The 20,802-nt window shown below is 38.1% G+C and overlaps 1 protein-coding gene across 1 annotated transcript; it reads right to left on the bottom strand.

Moving 5' to 3' along the window:
- Positions 1–7,483: 7,483 nt before the first annotated feature.
- LOC106369702 lies at positions 7,484–8,778 on the bottom strand. Its single transcript, XM_013809823.1, has 2 exons — positions 7,945–8,778; positions 7,484–7,744 (listed from the first exon to the last, which is right to left on the bottom strand). The coding sequence occupies exons 1-2, from the start codon at positions 8,776–8,778 to the stop codon at positions 7,484–7,486; spliced, it is 1,095 nt and encodes a 364-aa protein (XP_013665277.1).
- Positions 8,779–20,802: the final 12,024 nt, after the last annotated feature.

Genomic DNA, 20,802 nt, shown 5'->3' with positions numbered 1-20,802 from the left:
TATGGCCGCTTACCTAGAGCAATTATTCTCCAAGAGACTTGACGCCATGCAATCTATGGTGGAAAGGCTCCTAGAGGTAGCCCCCCTATCCCAAAAAGCAACCCCGACTCCTACGCCGAAACTCCATTCACGGATGAGATCACCCTGATTGAGATGCCCATGTAATTATCCTTTCCCAGCATAAAAGCGTATGACGATACTAACGATCCAGACGATCATGTCTCCCAATACATGCAAAGGATGCTCGCGGTAGCACTCCCAAAGGAGTCACGCGAAGCTACCATGTGCAGGGGATTCGGTCATCCCTGACCGGACCCTCCTTGCAATGGTACATCAATCTATTCTCCAGGTCCATATACTCCTTCGCTATCCTCAGCAACAAGTTCGTGGAGCCATTCGCCAGCAGCAAAGACATAGAGAAAGCCTCTGACGGTCTATACCAAATTGTCCAGCATCGGGCTGAACCCATGCGAGGCTACATAGCCCGCTTCAATTAAGAGAAGGTGGCCATTCCCGGATGTAACATCCCCACTGCAATCTCTACCTTCAAGAGAGGCTTGCTCCCCGACGGGGACCTCTACAAGGAGCTGACTAAATACCAGTGCAAGACCATGGAAGATGTGCTATCCCGAGCCTGGGCACATGTAAAATGGGAAGAATACGTCGCCAGTCGCGCTAAGGCGCAACTGAAGCAAGATCCCAAGGCGGTCAGACCAGACCGAAATGAGCGAGACGAGAGACCCTCTCCAAGACACCCCAGGGATTCTGGGAACAGAAGCCGGGGCAGATACCAGAACCGGTTGATCGAGAAGGCAGAAAGGATGGCAGTGTCCATGTGGCCAGACATCTCTCACCTCTCCATCTCAAGGCAAGAACTGATCAAGTGGCCTCAGAAGATGAAAGCACATGATTCCTTCCGGAACCCTGGTCATTAGTGCGACTTCCATAGTGACCACGGTCACAAAACAGACGACTGCCTCGTACTAAGGATCGAGGTCAACGAATTGCTTAAGAAAGGACACCTCAGGGAGTTCCTTTCCGAAATGGCCCATAGCCATTTAAGCAAAGGGACGACGGGAAAGCCCACTGAAGTTGCTCCCATCTCGCCATCTCAACAGGACCTAATAATGCATGTCATATCAGGAGGCTCTGAAATCACCGGTATAAGCCACGCAGCCGCAAAGAAGAGCACTTGGGACGCCACGCACGGCCTGGAGGCAGCCAAGCCAAAACGCCTGCTCTTAGACACGGAAAAAATAAGCTTCATGGCCAAGGAGCAAGAAAGAGTGCTCACTCCGCATCATGACACCATTTTCATATCGCTCGCTGTATTGAATTGCCTGGTGAAAACGATACTGGTTAGATAATGGAAGCTCCGGCAACAACATAATACTGGTAGATAAGGATCTGGGGCTGGAAGAAAGCCTCTGTGTTGGGGTCAAAAACGGTTATCTCGAAATCAGCGTCTAATATCACCTTTCCTAACGGAGGCTTTCTTGACACACTCTTGACAAAAGGTCCCGACCATAAGTTTCAAAGAAAGATGAACCCCGAAACCAAAAACAAACAGTACAGCTCATCCGTTCGACGAACTGATCCAGTCCAGTTCGGCGGATGGCTGAGTTGGATCAAACACGCGACCAGCTCGGCCATCCACCGAGCTGAATCGACCATGCGACCAGCTCGGCCATCGGCGGATGGCCGAGCTGGGACGATCGTGTTGTTCTCGTCCCGTCCGCAAAGCTTCCTCCCTGAAATTTGATCAAACTTGCTCTTTTCTCACTTCGATCAGAGGCGCCGTTGGAACTTTACGACTTTAAAAACCACAATTATCTCGTATGAAGTTCGGATTTATCGTATGAAATGGCGACGGTTAACTAAACACCTTGAACTGCCTAAATCGTATGAGAAATCCAGGCTTTCTTCGGAATCGACGTCGTTTCGAGAGCACTCTTCGATAAGTCGTGAAAAACGCTTAAGCCGAGAAACGGCCCGAAAAGGCCCGGAAAGAGGCTAGCAGCCCACTCGCGACCTTGTACAGAATCAAGCCCAATCGATATGACGGTTTATCTTTTATGTGCACGAGAAGATAAATGTAAAGTTCGGGAGATAAGTGCTAAGTTTTCAAAGGATAAACACAAAAGATCAAAGGAAAATGGGAAGTTTCCCTGAAGTAATAAACTCAACCAAGGGCAAAAAAGGAAGGGGGAACCAACTTACAATGATATATAAGAGGATCTAAAGCCATGGGTGAGAGGGAGAGATTCTTAGACCTAGAAAAACTCTGCTAGCTTAAGAAAACTTAGAATTTAACCAGGACTTGTTTCCTGGTGGTGATTAACTTGAGGGTAAAAAGCCCAATACGGTGAAACCACCAGGGTTCGAGTTCCGGCAACTGGGAATTAATATTTTGGCATCGCCAGGGACAGGGGACCAACACGTGGCAACACGTGACTAGTATGGACCACTTCTGTGGGGCCAGGATACCCCTGTATAATTCAAAAAAAAACTTAGAATTTAGGCGGCTCGATTTTACTTAGACTCTTTTTGTTCTTGTTCTAAGATTAACTTGGCTAGCAAAACTCTGTCCGTCTTATCTTTGGAAAATCATGTAACCTTGTTCTATTATCAATCAATAATACGCCGCTGTGCAATTTACTTTCGATATTCTGTTATCTTTGTCTCTTTCGTTTTTCGTGGTTTACGCAGATAATCCGGGATCTCTGGAAAATTTAAGGTTTCTATCTTTCCTTATTATATCTTTCCAAAAGGCCCCAATATCACTACTTTTCTCCAAAACGTACCTAAACCTGAAAACGTACTAAAAAGACACCAAAACAACTATAATATATTTGAAAACACCTATATACCATGTCTAAAAGTGTGTAAAATCTATGGTATATCATCATACACACTGATCATGAGTCTCTCAAGTACCTAAAGAGACAAAACAAGCTCAGTAAAAGGCATGCCAGATGGGTTGAATTCAATGAGACATTCCCATATGTGATCAAATACAAACAAGACAAAGAAAACATAGTTGTTGATGCACTATCCATAAGGTATGTTCTCTTGAATTCTCTTGATGCTAAACTGCTTGGATTTGAACAGCTTAAGGAAATGTATGAAACTACTGGTCATTATTTTAGGCAGGATGTGTTAGGGGATTTTTGTGTAGGCTCTTTGTGAGTACTACGGAACAATGGACAAGCTGGTAAACCGGATGAGTTTGTATGTATTTCGTAAGGATTTGAAGGAATAATAAGAATATGGGCTTGAAGAGACTTTTATTAGATAGAACAAGCAAGAATAAGCAAGGTTACAAGGTATTTGGTAAGAACCCTAATTCTAGCCATCTAGTCCTAGTCTCTAAGCCTTGGAGAGGTTTATCCTTTGCATTAGGGCTTTAGTAGCTCTTATATAGTCGTCTAGGAGTCGGTTCCATTAGGTTAAACTCTTCTATATTCGGAAATATGGAAAGTTCTCCTTTATCGGAAGTTTTACATTTCTTGGAAGGGAGCTCGGTTCTAGGGACCAAACTTGGGGTTCCTTCTAGCGGGGACCTGGAGCTTTCCCTTATCGGGGACCCGAGGGTCTGGGTCCTGCCTGGAGGCTGGAGGAAATGATACCGGAATATTTTTCCCCAACAGTTTGCCGCTTATTTCTCGATTTTGCCATCGAAGTCGGGGAATAACCTGTGCACTCAAGACAACCGGGGTTGCCATTCTCAGCAGGCATCCATTAGGCAGGACCTCGTTCCATTAATCCTGCTCTCCTGGGTTCCACTTAAGCCGGAACTCATTCTGAACCCAGGTGAGGATCGGTTCCTTCATATTTGACTGGAGTCTAGTAGTAGTTTCTCTTATCTTCTGGAGATGACGAGGCTGAAGCTCTGAAATTAAGCTGCGTACAGGCTGTGGAAAGTCGGAGAGATGATGCTGGTAATGGGTTCCACAAGGTCCTCTTAATTTTTCGGATCCCTAGGACTGAGGGATAGGTTCCCTTATCATGCTTCGAGACTCATTTTTCCCGCGCAGTCTCATTTTTTGACGCGTGTAAATCCATCTTAGGGTTTTTGATTTTGTTTCCCCGTTTTTGCTGCTGGGACTTTTCGGTTTCCTTTTCTCTCTCACCAAAATCTCGCACGATCTCCGTTACTCAGGCCTAGGTCTTCATTCTCTCAAGTAATACTCTCTTTCTTCCCATCCTTTATTCTGAACCTTTTAGGATGACAAACGGATCCGATCTCGCCCTCGGCTTTTCTTCAATAGGTCCTAGGGTTCATTCAAGACGCAGGGTTGGAAACGAGGCCTGTGAGTCCATGGATTCCTCAGACTCTTCTCTAGATCTGTCCACCGAAATAGAGGAACTCAGGGATTCTTCTACTGGAGTGGCTCTGCCGCCTCCGGGAGGAGACGGATTTTTGCTGGTGGGTCTTCTATCGGTAATAGGAGTAGAAGAGGTTGCAAACTGGAGAAGGAAGTTTCGTCTTCCCGAAGATGATACCATCCGGATCCCTGGTCCTTTTGATAGAGTTTCGGATTTTGAGCTGGGTGAGATCCCTGTGTACGAAGGTTTCTTCGAATCGGGTTTCCGAGACCAGATTCCTTCTTTGGTGGCCGAGATCTCGAAGACAGTGAAGATTTCCCCTTGGCAGCCGAATCCTCCTTCTTGGAGGACCTTGATAGCTATGAAGAATCTTGGTGATCTTTAGGGTTTTACCGTTGAGTCGCTGAGGTTCTAGATTGGTATTCTATCTCTCCTCTGAGCGGTGGGGAGTTTAGATATCATTTGCGTCCTCGTGGAAAAGCGCTTCCTGTGTGGGAGCTTTTGAAGGCTGAGAGAAAACGTTGCCCCATCTTCGAGGGGCGTTGGACTTCGAAGTTTGCTTTTATGCCTTTTCCCGGATTCTCTCCCACTTTGTGTGCAGCTGATGGGTCATAGATTCTCTTTACCTGTCTGATGCTGATGTGTTTTTTTTGTTTTCTTATGCAGTCATATCCCTCTCGGATTATCCTTCAGAAAGGGATATGGTCGAGCAGCTGTTGGAGCTTCCCCTCGAACGCCGTGAAGTGTCTTTCCTTGTAAGCGACAAAGCTCTAGATCGGTGTAGCATTAGAGGTAAGCTTTTCTATCTTAGTTTCTCCTGTTTTCCTTCTACGAATTCAAGCAAGGTTGGCTCTGTCTTTCAGGTGTGATGTGGGGTTCTAGAGGTGATGAGGCCTTGGCGGAATATCAGAAAGCTCTTGAGGCAATGTCTGCAAGGAAAGCCGCAGTCAAGCGAATTGCTCCTGTTGAAGATGAAGAGGTCCAGTTTGCTGGTAGTAGCAGGCGTCGGGCGACTGCTGCTGTAGCTCCTTCTTCCTCCAAGAAAAAGTCCAGGGTTTCCGGCTCTGTTCCCAAAACCCCTTCTCCTGCTTCTTTTGACTGGTCTGCAGTATCGTCCAATTTGAATGCGAAGGTGTTCCCTTTGGTTCCTGCTCGTCAGTCGTTGGATGGGGACTCGGCCATCCGTTCTCTTCAGGGTGATCTACTCCAGGTAGCGTATCGTGTTCTTTGTCTTGCTTTCGCAACATATTTCTTTATAGGTTGGATTATGTTGATGCAGGCGGCGTCTCAACTATTCCACCTTCGGGAGAGGATGGAAGATAAGACTACTGCCAAGGCCGAGGTGGATTCATTGACCGCTCAGCTCCGTAAGGGGAAAGGTGCCGCTTTGGCCAAAGAGAAAGAAATTATGGCCTTGAAGCTCAAAGTGCAGAGTCAGGAACAGGCGATGGAGCGTGTGGCAATGAAGAATGCTTCTCTACAGAAGCAGTTGGAGGGCAAGGAGGAGGACATATGCGAGTTCGGATACGCCGCAGAGGTATTCGATGCTGAGAAGGCAATGGCCGTAAATGGTGCCAAGGTTGTGGTCCGTTGGGAGATGATGCGGGAATGGCTTCGTCATCAGACTGACAGCTGGGAGCTTTCAGCAGCCCTGGAGCGATACAAGACCGTGAAGATTACTTAGGCTGAGCTTCTTGGTCTCCATGCTCATTGCTTTGATGATGAGCCGCAGGTTCATGAGAGGGATGGTGCGCCGGAACCTGCTGACGGTCCTCCTTCCGACTGACCTTCTTGTTCCAAGATTCTTACCCCCGTGAAGAGGTTTCATTTTGTAGTTTCCCTTGATAAGGGTTAAGAACTTTGAACCAGGCCTTTGCGCATGTTTTGTTGAACTGAACCATGGCCATGTTGTGGCTTTATGTTATTCAGATTTGCATCTTTTGATTGCTTGCTTGTCCTTCGTCTTTGGGGTCTTTGGCTTTCGTAGATGATACTCTTATTGCTTCTCTTTCGAAAGAATGCAGGTTGCAGGATGACCTCGGGGTCTTGAAACTTGACACATGAATCGTAGTCGAAGAATTGTAGAGATAAGCGTTAATGGCTCGAGGGTCTCTTATAGGACCTGGGCCGCATGGGCTCTAAATGTCATGATCGTTGGAGGACCTATGGATCTCGCATAATTGGATCTCCTCTGGGACCCTGGAGTCGTTTGGAGAGTTTTGATAAGGTTAGGACCCGGAGGTCGTTTTTGGGGGACCTAAGGGTTCTGGACCCTGAGGTCTTGTATTTAGACACATGGTATTTGGATCCTGAAATATCTTTAGGGAACCAATAAGTTTTTGGCCCTGAGGCCTGTATGAGTCCAGAGTTCTTTCTGAGAACCCGAAATTAAGGTTTTAAAGGGACCAAATTCTGCCACCCTAGGTGAGGCCACTCTCTGTACCTGTTGGAGTATTGCATTCTACCGCTCGGAAGCTGGTCACTATCGAGTTCCCGTACTGCATTCTGCTTTCTGTAGAAAGCCACTGTCAGACTTAGAGGGTGCTGGTGTGGGTGAAAACCCAAGTGCCAGGCTTTGCTACTTTTCACGTCTGAAGAAGTAGTATATTATGTGGTGCTCCCGGAATTTTGCACTTGCTCTAGGGCAATTATACCTCGTGTCCCCTGTATTATTCTAGCACGTAGCGTTTTAATACAGGTACTTTCACATTTTTGGTATTTTTGTTTGGGACCCCGATATGCTTGAGGCTATACAGGGGTTTTAGGTAGTATTGACGGCATACTCGGGCTTGCGCAGACCCATTCCTACCTTATGTCTCATACCCGTTTTGTTTTTTCGTGGTCGTGTCACTTTGTCATAAAGGGTTGGCCAGGATTGAAGGTTTTTTGGACCTGATCCAGCTCATTTACCCCTTTAAGTATTATGGCATTCCTACTACTCTTTAATAGTCGGAACTATTCTATTATATACGCTTTGTCCGGAGACGTTTCAGCGTACATAGGAGTAGAAAAACATAATGCTTAAATAATAGATAAAAATAATTAATAGAAATCATGGTCCGGAGACCGTGCAAGATATCAGCTTGCGAGGTACCCCGGTGGTTAGGCCATGTTTTACCTCTTGTTGCTAGGTGATCCGCAGGGTTTGACTTGTTTAGGGGACAAGCGTCTTTTCTGGAGGGTTCCTCCTTCTTCTGCAGGGTTCTGTCTCTTTCTTGGGGGTAGAGACTGTGGTCGAGACTCGTTTCATGCTCCGGCCTTTAGTGTTCGGGAACCACTGTCTCCTGGTGATGAAGATCCTCAGCACTTCTACGAAACGTGTAGTCACATTCATCCACTGGAGCGAGCAGGCTCGGAGGTTTCCTGCCTGGCTAAGTGTCTCCATCCTGCATCTGTAAGGTAGGAGGCGAGGGTCCTGCGAGGACCAGGTCTTACAAGCAGATGCAACTTTGAAGGGCTTCAGGGGAGACCATGCGGAGCGGTCGACGTAGGTTCTCTGAGGATTCCTCGGGTTGAGGATCCGCCTTCTTCGAAACGACCCCAACTATTTGTATCATTGACCTCTGATCCCTGGGTTCGCGGGGTTCGAGGTCTTCTCTGTAATTGCTATAAGACCTTGGTTTTCCCCTTCGGGGTGGTCTGGTAGTATGATCGAGAGTTCTCCTGGTCCCCCCTGATTACTCTGATGCAACAGGGAGTAAGGAACTTCACCATCTGATGAAGGGTTGAAGGGACTGATTCCATGTCGTGAATCCAGGGTCGTCCCAAAATCATGTTATATGCTGATTGACAATCTACGACCAGGAATTTGGTAGACATGTTGACCCCTTCAGCGTATACTGGGAGGATAGCCTCTCCGGCGGTTTGCTTGACCTCACCTCTGAATCCGATGAGTGGGGTTATCTTTCGCGTTAGGGCGCTTTCCTCCAGCCCTAGATCTTGGTATGCCATCTGGAAGATAATGTTGTTGGAGCTTCCGTTATCTACTAGTACTCTTTTTACCAAGCAGCTTGCTACGGTGAGAGAGATAACTAGAGCATCATGGTGGGGAGCTAGGATTTTCTCTTGCTCCTTAGCTGTGAAGCTTATCTCGTCGGTGCCTACAAGTAGGCACTTCGGTTGGGTCGTTTCCAGACCATGCTTGGTGTTTCGGGTGCTTTTCTTTGCGGCAGCGTGGCTCACTCCGCTTACTTCCGAGCCTCCGGATATGACATTGATCACCCGATCTTGGCGAGGTGGCGAGGTTGGTGCAGCTCCTTTGGATCTTCCTGCTGTTTCTTTGCTGAGGTGGGCCTTGGCTTTCTCTGAGAGGAATTCTCGAAGATGCCCCTTTTGGAGTAGATCATTGACCTTGATCCTTAGGGCGATGCAGTCTTCGGTTTTATGACCATGATCGCGGTGGAAGTTGCACCAGAGTTCCGGGTTCCGGAACGAGTCAGGTGCTTTCATCTTTGGAGGCCCATCTGTCTTAGTGCGTTGACTAGCTCTGGTGTTGATATCGAGAGGTGGGAGATATCGGGCCAAGGAGATACCGACATCCCTTCTTCCTTCTCTTGAGGCCGGTACTGGAACATGCCCATGTTCCTACTGCCAGAGTCTTTGGACCCTTTATGGGAGGATCTTTCCTCTCGGTCTCCTCGATCTGATCGGGCTGACCTTTGGTCCTGCTTTGGCTGAGCCTTGGCACGGTGATATACCTTGGATTTGACCTGTTTTCATCCATGGTATATAGGTGTTTTACTATATATATATATATATATATATATATATATATATATATATGTTTTCTACTCTTCTAGGTATGTTTTCATGTTCAGGTGCATTTCGGAGTAAAGCTATGACTTTGGAGCATTTTAGAGCTTAAAGGACATTTCACCCGAGCTGACCATGTAGAGGTCGACGAGAGGAAGAACAATCGATCGATGCACATCCAGTGCTGTCGATCGACACCATGAGATGCCTCGACAAATGAAGATTAATATCGATCGATGTACACAAGTACCATCGATCGATGTCGAGACATTGGACATGTGATAATTTGGATCCAGCGGACTTGAAGCCCAAGTCCAAGCCATATTACGAAAATACCCTGATGAGTTTTTAACCTAGTAGATTATATACTGCCTAAGTGTTTTGACGGCAGAGAGAGCTTTTTGTTACAGTTTTACTTTGAGAGAGAGAGGGAGTTTTGGAGAGAATATCACTTGTGATTGGAACTCCTTGTTTTCGTTTCTTTTCGTTTCTTTTCATCCATTTCTTCATTGTCATGAATTGCTTTGCTATGTCTGAGTAGTTCATTTATTAGATCCAAGGTTCATATAGGTTTGTGGGATTAGGCCCAAACTATAGATCTGCCTTGCTGTGATATTCATGATAGATTTGTATTCATTGCTTGTTTTAGCCCTGCTAGCTAGAACTTGATCATAGGATTGCATACTCAAACACCCTTGTTATCCCATCCTGACATCTATCTATCATATTAGGACTGCTAGAGAGGGCTAACCACCAATTTAGTATCTTAATAGAGCATATCATACTCGCGCATAGGCCTGGCTAGAACCTGTCGATCGATGTCCTCAACTGACTATCGGTCAACGTAGGTAAAGGTGTATCGGTCGACGTCCCTATAGGACCATCGGTCGACACTCTTTTGTTGTCAACATACTAACCGTTGAGACACGAGATCTAGCTTGTTAACCAGTGAAACATGCGACAGCTGATCGCTGAGTTAAGCGGTTGAGCTTTAACATATCATGCATGCAACAAATAGGCATCTATATATATTATAATCTCCAACACTTGAATAGTGGCCCTGCATCTAATATCATTTCCAACCAAGTTACATTTACTATTTACTTCGCTTGTTACTATTGCAATTTCATTTAAACATTTATAACTCTTAGAATTAATAAACACTAGATTTAATTGTTCCCTAGCTCCTTGTGGATTCGATCTCTAAGTACTACATCTGAACCTCTTTTGATGAGAGTAACATCTCCTTAGGGTAATTTGAGTGGTATCACACGGCTAGCAACATCTTCCTCCCACTTCACCTGCACCCAGGCTCGGGATAACACATCTTCCATGGTTTTGCAAGGATACATGGTCAACTCTTTGTATAGCCCCCCATCTGGAAGTAGACCTCTCTTGAAGGCAGAGATCGCGGTAGAGATACTGCATTCGGGGACCGCCACTTTCTCCTGGTTGAAACGGGCTATGTAGTCTCGCAGGGGTTCCACTCGATGCTGGAGGATCTTGTAGAGACCATCTGAAGTCTTCTCCAGGCTCCTACTGCTTGTGAATTGCTCCACAAATTTGTCGCTGAGGCTTGCGAAGGAAGATATGGATCCGGTAGGGAGATTAATGTACCATTTCAAGGCAGGTCCGATCTGAGTGGAGCCGAAACCTTTGCACATCGTGGCTTCGTGGGACTCTCTAGAGAGTGCAACCGCCAACATCCTTTACTTGTATTGCGCGATGTGATCGTCGGGGTCACCAGTACCGTCATACATCTTGATGCTGGGGAAGGAGAACTTTCTGGGCATCTCGACTGAGGCGATTTCCTCCACGAAGGGGGTATCGGCGTAGGAATCTGATTTGCTCCTCCGGATTGGGGGAGCTACTCCTGGTAGGCGTTCCACCATGGACTACATGGTGTCGAATCTCTTAGAAAAAATCTGCTCCAGGTAGGTGGTTATGGAGGACTCTATTGCTGCAGCCCTCTCAGGTGATTTTTTCTCGGATTCCGGCTCGGAATCACTCTCTTCTAGGTCATGGATTTAAGGATTCTTGGTCCCTTCCCGAGTTGTCCCAGCTACTCCAGATGCAGGAGGCGTATCGGTAGTACCTCCTCCGGTGCTAAGCGTGTTCAGATTTCCCATAGGCTAGACCCGGGTGTTGAAACGACGCTTCTTGTTGTCTACCGCGTTGAGGGCTTGGTTCTGGTCCCAGAAGACAGTGTTCGCCGACTGAAGCTGGCTTAGCTTCTCGGCGCTTTGCTCCAGCTGTTTGGAGTGCTCGTCAAGTTTCTCCTTCAGACCTTGAACTTTTGAAGAGAGGTCTGGATTTTCTCCGGTAGTCTCCCGAGCTCGATGCATGTCGGCGATTTGGCCTTGCAGGCCGTCTATTTGCTTTTGAAACTCAGCTGCCGTTTGAGACGCTTCAGTTGGTTCGCCGTGCTCATCCACCGCCACCATCACGTAGTTAGATTACTCCCCTCCTTCTAGCGCCAAACTGTTAGGGGATTTTTGTGGAGGCTCTTTGTGAGTACTACAGAACAATGGACAAGCTGGTAAACCGGATGAGTTTGTATGTATTTCATAAGGATTTGAAGGAATAATAAGAATATGGGCTTGAAGAGACTTTTATTAGGTAGAACAAGCAAGAATAAGCGAGGTTACAAGGTATTTGGTAAGAACCCTAATTCTAGCCGTCTAGTCCTAGTCTCTAAGCCTTGGAGAGGTCGATCCTTTGCATTAGGGTTTTAGTAGCTCTTATATAGTCGTCTAGGAGTCGTTTCCATTAGGTTAAACTCTTTCATATTCGGAAATATGGAAGGTTCTCCTTTATCGGAAGTTTTCCATTACTTGGAAGGGAGCTCGGTTCTAGGGACCAAACTTGGGGTTCCTTCTAGCGGGGACCTGGAAAGTTCCTTTATCGGGGACCCGAGGGTCTGGATCATGCCTGGAGGCTGGAGGAAATGATACCGGGATATTTTTTCCCAAGAGGATGGGTATCTCTTTTATGTAAATCGATTATGTGTGCCTAACTGCGTTTTGAGAGATTTGTTTGCTAGAGAAACTCATGGAGGAGGCTTGATGGGGCATTTTGGAATTGCGAAGACTCTTAAATTTTTGTAGGATCATTTTTACTGGCCACACATGAAGAGACACGTGGAGAGGGTCTCTGGGAAGTGTGTCACTTGCAAACAAGCTAAGTCAAAGGTTCAGCCTTATGGTTTGTACACTCCCTTACCTATTCCTACTCATCCGACAATGGACTTCATTGTCGGATTGCCCAGGACCAGAGCAGGAAAAGATTCTAAATTTGTGGTTGTTGACAGGTTTTCAAAAATGGCTCATTTCATAGCATGTCACAAAACTGATGATGCATTACATGTAGCTAATTTGTTCTTTAAAGAAGTAGTTTGTTTGCTTGGATTGCCTAGGACTATAGTGTCAGATAGAGATGCTAAGTTTCTTAGTCATTTCTCGAAAACTCTATGGTCTAAACTTGGACCTAAACTGCTATTCTCCACTACATGTCATCTACAGACTGATGGTCAAACTGAGATAGTAAATAGAACTCTAGGGACACTCCTGCGTGCATTCATTAAAAATAACTTGAAATCTTGGGAAGAGTGTTTGCCACATGATGAATTTGCTTATAATCATGCCATGCATTATGCTTCTAAGTTTTCACCATTTGAGATTCTTTATGGGTTCAATCCCATCTCACCTTTGGATCTAATACTTTTACCTTTAAGTGAAATAGTTAGTGTTGATGGGAAAAAGAAAGCAGAGATGGTGAAACAGATTCATGCTGAAGCTAGAAGGAATTTGGAGGAAAAGACTAAGCAATATGCTGGACAAGCAAATAAGGGCAAGCGTGAGATGGTCTTTGATGTGGGTGATCAAGTCTGGGTGCATTTGAGGAAGGAGAGATTTCCAAATGAAAAGAAATCAAAGATGATGCCAAGAATTGATGGTCCCTTCACAGTAACACACAGAATCAGCAACAATGCCTATAAACTTGACCTTCAAGGTAAATATGATGTTAGTGATAGTTTCAATCTTTCTGACTTGGCTCTTTTTGTTGCAGATGATCCAGATTTGAGGACAAATCCTTTTCAAGCGGGAGGGGATGATGTGATCATAGGAATGCAACATAAACATGTTCAAGAAAAGATCAACAACGAAGATATTTTAGCCATTCCAGAAGTTCCAATGACTCGTGCTAGATCAAAGAAGCTCATGGAAGTTGTCACTGGAATGCTTAAGTCTATTCAAGATCAAGAAAAATGCCTTGGCCAAGTTTCTAATTACGAAGCCTTCACCTTTATTGAGTTCTCTCCAACCAGCTGATCAACAATTTAGCAAAGGCTGTTGTGTGTGCTCTTTTTTCCCTAGCTTGGTTTTGACCCACTGGATTTTCCAAATTAGGTTTTTAACGATGCCACAACTGCCCTTACCATATGCTAATTGTTGGTCCATTTTAGTTATCTAAGTTCTATGACATTTTAAGTATTTTTTTATGTTATGTTTTATTTTAAAAACTTTTTTTGGGTTGTCTTTAGGCATGGGGGACAAAAGGGTTACGTATTTATGTTTCTAAAGACAGTTTCTTGCGTTGTATTGTAACCAGAACCCTCTTTCTAATAATGACATTAGAATTTTTTTCTAACAAATGATCAACTAATGCATTTCGTAATGAAACATAAGCTTATGTATCTTTGATATTCCTAAATCGAATTTTTTTTTTTGAAATCAGACATTTTCATCTTCTACAATTTCGGTATCTGGAGGTGGAGCTTTTCTTCCAAATTCAGTTGGTGCATCGAATTCACACTCATCCTCAATTATCATGTTATGTAAAATTATACATATAGTCATTGCGTCATGTAACACTTTTTTTTTTCAAAACCGAACATGTCTTTTCACAATAGCAAAACACAACTGTAGATCTTTTTATGTTATCTTTATTTTATGTTATTATTATATTTTAGTTCTAGTATATATTTTTATGTAAAATTATTAAATAATGGAATGTCTTATTAATTTATGTTATTGTATCATTTTAAAATATTATTTAAGTAAGAAATAAAAACATCAAAGATTTAAAGGACCATTTCACAAATAAAAAAAGTTCAACACCAAAATGGAGTAATGGATAAGATTACTCCATAAATGGAGTAACCCTAGCCATTACTCCATTTTGGAGTTGAAAATGGAGTTGGGTTGGAGAAGATTTTACTCCAAAATAGTGTTTAGAGTAGAAAATGGAGTAGGGTTGGAGATGCTCTAATCTATCAATCATTAATCATTTTCGTCAAAAAAAAACTTGTTCATTTCTTCTTTATCTATCAAAATCTAGAAGCATGCTGATGTGTAATATGCTGCTTTGAGTTTTCTGATTTAGTGTGTAACTAGTATTACTGCCCATCCTATGCATGGATTAATTTATTGTTTTTTTTAATATTTGATCACTGTCATAATTTGCAATCAGAATAAGTATCATTTAAAAAATATAGTATAAACTGTGGCACATAAATTAGAAGTGTCTGTATTGAAACAAAGCGGTTAAAGTGGCAAACCAATAACATATTATTATAAAATTGATACATGTTTGTTGTAATTTTCAAAAATAAATATAATATAGTTAAAAATACTTTATTTGAGAGATTAATTTATTTGATGATTTCTTATTGAATAATAAATACTTTCATCTAATTTACTCTCTTTTAATTACATTTTGAAACAATTCATTGACATTTTATGTTAATCTATACTATACTAAAAGGGGCATATACTCAATGGTGAAGCTGCCACATCCTCAAAAAAAAATCGGCCAATGAAGTACTGCCACGTGTCATACTCTTCACGAAAAAAGTTAATTTACGTTGTGTTTTTAATGGGCTTCTGTGGGCTTGCATATATTAAGTTGCTCTGAAACTTAATGAATATTGTTCTGTGCGTCTTCTTTCTTTTTCCAAATATTAGGATTCGTCATGTGTTTCAACTCAGCTTTAGTCTAGCATCTAGATTGATACAGAATGGATTAGCAAAACATAATAAATTCCTTTGAGCCTTATTAATATTAAACAATTTTTTTTAAATATGAATTGTGCATTAAAATTATCACGCAAAGCATGAAATATAACACTTACTATGATACATTCTATTTGTTATCAACCAAAGAGAAAACAGTTTTTATTTATTTGTATTATGACTATTATTTGTTATTATATTTGGATTTAAATTTTTTATATTTAAATATAAAGTCTAAGGTTAAAATTTTGTTCTTTATAAATTTAAATTATAAAAGTATTTTCATGGAGAATAAAGTTTATGGTTAAGTTTATAGTTTAAATATTAAGAGTTTGTTTAATATTCAGGGTTTAAAGTTTAAAATTTGTGTTAAGAATTGTATATAATAAATATAACTTATTTTAAAATTTGGGTTTTGGTGTTTGTAGTATAGGGTTTAAGGTATACTTTTAAGATTTGAGTTTAATTATTAAATTTTCTTAGAATTTAGAGTTTTAAATTACGTTTGGAGTTTAGATTTTCAAAATTCTTTCAGAAATCCGGTGGAAAAAATAAATTTTATTTTAACGATTTATAATAATTATACAAATATCTAATTTTTTTAAATGAACAGTTAAAAGTGTTGTAATAAAAGAAGGATATAATCCTTAGATAGAGTGTCCACGTAGGCGAAAATAATCGGCCAATGAGAAACTATTTTTTTGTCATATCACTTCCTTTATTTGTTTTTATAAAATAATCCTTTAACTTTTTACTTAAACAACTATAACCGAAAATATTTTTTTAGTGAAATATATTATCTATATAAATAAAATTATATTTTTTATTTACATAATAGTTTGTAAAGAAATATTTAGTGTAAATAATATTATAATTTTATAAAATACTAAAATAAATTGGGTTGGTTTTTAAATTTCACAAATAAAAAGTATTATTTGTAAACTTAGAAAAAAATATATCAAGAATATTCTGTTTCACGAGAGAAAATAGAAAATACATCAGAGACAAATCCATCTCTATTATGAAATTTCTCTATTTTAGAGAAAAAAATAGAGGAATACATTGGAGATGGTCTAAGGCATGGCCGACGTAATTGATCGACGTTGAGATTTCAGCTTTTCTGATTCTTACTGTTCTAATGTTTTAATATAATTTGAATATTCCATCTGCTCTAAAATATAATGGTTTAAAAGTATTTTTTGTTTCACAATATAAATTGTTTTTATATTTCAATGTAACTTTATATTTATTAGATATTGTGTGGCCAATTAAATTATGTAAATTACTGTGTAATTGATTAAATTTATATATTAAATGACAGTTTTCTAAAGTAATAACTTTTAAATATTACAGAGTTTAATTAAAAGTGGAGGATATAAGCCTCAGATAGAGTGTCTACGTAGGCAAAAATAATCGACCAATGAGAAACTCTATTTTTGCCATGTCACCTCCTCTATTTATTTTTACAAAATGATCCTTTAATTTTTTACTTAAACAATTATAACAAAAATATTTTTTTTTTGAAATATATTATTTATATAAATATATCTTTTTTTTACATAATATTTTGTAAAGAAATATTTAGTGTAAATAATATCATAATTTTATAAAATACTAAAATAAATTAGGTTGTTTTCAACTTTCACAAATAAAAAATATTATTGGTAAACTTAGAAAAAAATATATCAAGAATATTCTTTTTTAGGAGAGAAAATAGAAAATACACCGGAGACAAATCCATCTCTATTATGAAATTCCTCTATTTTAGAAAAAAAAATAAAAGAATACATTGGAGATGGTCTAAGGCATGGCCGACGTAAATGATCGACGTTGAAATTTCATCTTTTCTGATTCTAACTATTCTAATGTTTCAATATAATTTGAATATTCCATTTGTTTTGTAATATAATGGTTTAAAAGTATTTTTTGTTTCACTATATAAATTGTTTTTATATTTCAATGTAACTTTATATTTATTGAATATTGTGTGGTCAATTAAATTATTTAAATTACTGTGTAATTGATTAAATTTATATGTTAAATAAATTTTTTCTAAAGTAATAACTTTTAAATATTATAGATTTTAATTAAAACTTATTACATTTTGAAACATATAGAGTAATCTATATACTAACTCTATATAGATATGACGACAAAATTGTAAATTGGTCTCACTTTGAATTTCTCTCATTATGTGCATTCCTAATTGGAAGGAGATAATCAACATCTAAAATTATGTTACTCTCGGTATATTAGAAATTGTCGAACCGTAAACCAATTAAGGATGATGTAAGGAAGACATAAAGATGTATTTTCAGTTATCACAAATAAAAAAACAATTGACAACAATTTAATTATGTCCAGCATAGGACAACACAGAAGAGTTTTCATACCTTCTAATATTATAATATCTCACTATATTAGTGGCTAAATCAGTTTTCTCTAACACAAATACTCACTCCATTCTTGGAGTTTAAGCTTTTCTATCTGATGATATTAGTAGTTTGATCCCAAAAAAAAAAAAACGGTCGAACTGTACATTGTAATTGGAGAAACAAAACAAACAAAAATCACCCGAAGACTTTTAAGGTATATGAAACAAAAATTAGAAATAACAATTCTCTCCAATTAAAGAATAAGACAATAAATTTGTAAAAATACAAAATAAAACAAAAAATATACACATAAATAAAGATTTAGTAAAATAAAATCATAATATAATTTTCATAATTGATAGTGCTCAGTTACACTAAAAATTTTAAATTTACAATATACACAATTTTATTTACATCTTTAAACCTATTATCTAATTAAAATGATTCTAAAAAAAGTGTCAGCATGAAGAGTTAGAAAATATACGATAAAATATAATGCATAACCATTAAAAATACATTATCACTGATCAGTAAAAAATCATGTTAGTAGTAATAAAAATGAAATGACAACACATTTATTAAAATCATAGTACGGCATGCAACAACGTGTTATTAAATATATAAACTACAAATTAAATATGCTTAACGCAAACACACATAAAAATGAGACATCATATTTTGATATATTTAAATTAATAATTTTAAATATATTATATTCTTGATAATTTTAAATTTACTTAAAAAGAAACTAAATTATTAAAAAAATAATATACAAATAAAACAAAAGCAATATTTTGTAACGTCAAAATAATAAATGAATAAAAATATATTATGTTAATAAAATAGATTTTACCATTAGATATATTAAAATTCAAAAACATTTTATTACAATTAATATTTTACCATTAGATATATTAAAATAATATTCTAGATCGATATTCAATTGTCAGTTTTCAACTATTACACGTAAAAAATATATTATTAAGAACGCTTTTTTTTTAAAAGGGGATTTTATATTTTAAGTAGGTTATTGGAATAATTTTCTTTTCGTAAATTTATTCGAGATGAGATTCTGATCTTTTAAACATAGATAATTTATGTTCTATACATAATTATTTGTTTTTTACATAACTCTAAAATCTCGGACTTGATTTTTTATATTTTATTAATTAATTGTGCTACATATAATAGAAATACTTACTTCAAACTAAAAAAATCAAATTTAAAAATTAGTTATATATAATTTAATATGCAAAACTTCACATACAAATAAAAATGATAAATGTAACAAATTTAAATATATTATCCGCGCGTAGCACGGAGAAAGGATCTAGTTTATCTAACATCTTTTTATAAAGCACACATTCGAACTTAATTAACCCACAATTTTTATTTTGATAGTTTGTTGAATTGATAATATTAAAAAAATTACAACTTTTTATTTAATTTTTATTAAGCTATAATGAATTGTCCAAAAATAATTAATCAAATTCCAGTTACAAAAAATATTGGTCAAAGTAAATTCACCTTTGGATTCAGATGCAAAAGCTCCATGATACGTCCATCAATAGTTTTATGGTCGAATTCAATTGCAGTTGTGCTTACTGAATCATAAATAGATAACTGATTCAACAAATCATTAATCAACAAATCAAAGAAAAATATTAAAGAGTGGAAAATAGGTAATCCTTTTTTTGTCAGGCCAAAACGTGATGCTTGTCCTGTTTGTCCCCTTTGACTCGACTGGAAATTCAGTGTGTGTGTGATTGTAGTTATGGGCTTTCCAAGAGATTAATTTTGCTTATGCTCCATTGCACCTCTCCAAACTATAATTTCCAGGATCTGTACGCAAATCAATATATAGATGAAGTTTTAAAGTTAGCTATATTACAATGATCTAAAATAGAATCTCTTCAAAATCAATGTACCAGTATCTTCTCATAAGTCCACTTTATGAATCTAAAATCTTACCGATAATGGATTTTTAAATATCAATCCATGCGCTAAATGATAAAAAGCTTTGAGTTGCTGAAAATGAGGAATAGTAGTAGATATCAAAATTGATAATGGAGATGATAGAAATAAGGGATCAAAGCAGAAAGTAAATTAGCCAGTAGATAAAAACTTATATAAGAGAAAAAAACAGTTTAAAATGATGATTATTAATTTTAAACGTGTATGTCAAATTTTGAGAAAAATTAGGATGAAGTTGCTGAAATTTAGGAGTTGATGAGAAAATTATTTTAATCAGATTTTAATCATTTTTAATTCAATTTCTTAAAAGCATTTTCCATATGTCAAGATATTATTGGTGAAGTGACTTGTGCTTTTGTATATAAACTAGTATTACCCTCATGTTATGCACGAATCAAAGTAACTGTATTTTAAATCATTTGATGTTAAAACTGTATTTTCAGAATTATCAATCAAAATAAAATAATTATATTAATAAAATATGGAATAAATATGGAATAACAATTTCATATAAAATAGTTGCATTCAAGCAAAGATTTGTAAACGGCAAAATAATATTTCTGATGTTGTTTTAAAATAGATATTTGTTGAAAGTATTTTATGTTTAAAATTTGAGATATATTCCAACAAATAAAAATATAGTTTAATGTACTATATTTAATTCACTATTTTTTCTTTGTTTTTTTGCAAAATTTTCCATTTAAGTTATACATTTTTATTTTAAATACAAAAAAAGTTATTATAGATTATAAAAAAATATAATTGAAAATATACTTGTTTTTTTATATTTTATACCTAATATAAAGAGTGAGGCCCAATAGAAAAAAAAAGTTATGAAAAGAATATCCATATTTAAATGCTACAATAAACAGATTTAAGTTCATCATCATCCCATCTCCAAAAATCCATGTATATATTTTATGGCTACATTTTTTTTTCATTGTTCTATTTCTTATTATTAAATTAGCAAACATTTACTTGGAGCTTTGAAGAAAAAAATCTATTTGCAAATTCTATTTAAAGTATTTTAAATGAATCCGGATAGTATTTTTTAAAATACTGATTTTCTATTATTTTAAAGTATTACTGCAAACTCAAGCATAATATTTTTTTTGAAAAAAATACTGATTTCCTGTTATTTTTAAGTGTTTGCATTTTTTCTCTTTGTAGTAAATAGATAACATAATTTTCTTAAAGAGAAGTTACAAAACAAATATGAAAATCAGTTTATGAGTAAAAAAGATTAGATAAATACTTTATTTCCTTACAAAAGAGATGCTGATAAATTTTTATTTCCCAATGTTTTAGAAGCTCTGATACAGAAATATATTCAAATGCCATTTTAGTCTGAATTGAGT

Source organism: Brassica napus, chromosome A2, assembly GCF_020379485.1.
Source record: "Brassica napus cultivar Da-Ae chromosome A2, Da-Ae, whole genome shotgun sequence".
Lineage (NCBI taxonomy): Eukaryota > Viridiplantae > Streptophyta > Magnoliopsida > Brassicales > Brassicaceae > Brassica > Brassica napus.
Note: the sequence above shows the minus strand (reverse complement) of the source record. Positions and strands in the feature narration are given on the sequence as shown.

What these genes read in the sequence shown, in the direction of transcription:
- LOC106369702 (XM_013809823.1), bottom strand. Translation starts at nt 8,778, where the DNA reads ATGAAAGCACCTGACTCGTTCCGGAACCCGGAACTCTGGTGCAACTTC. An exon ending in CCCCGAAGGGGAAAACCAAG is followed by an intron (nt 7,745 to 7,944) that starts GTCTTATAGCAA and finishes TGGTCCTCGCAG; the next exon opens with GACCCTCGCCTCCTACCTTA.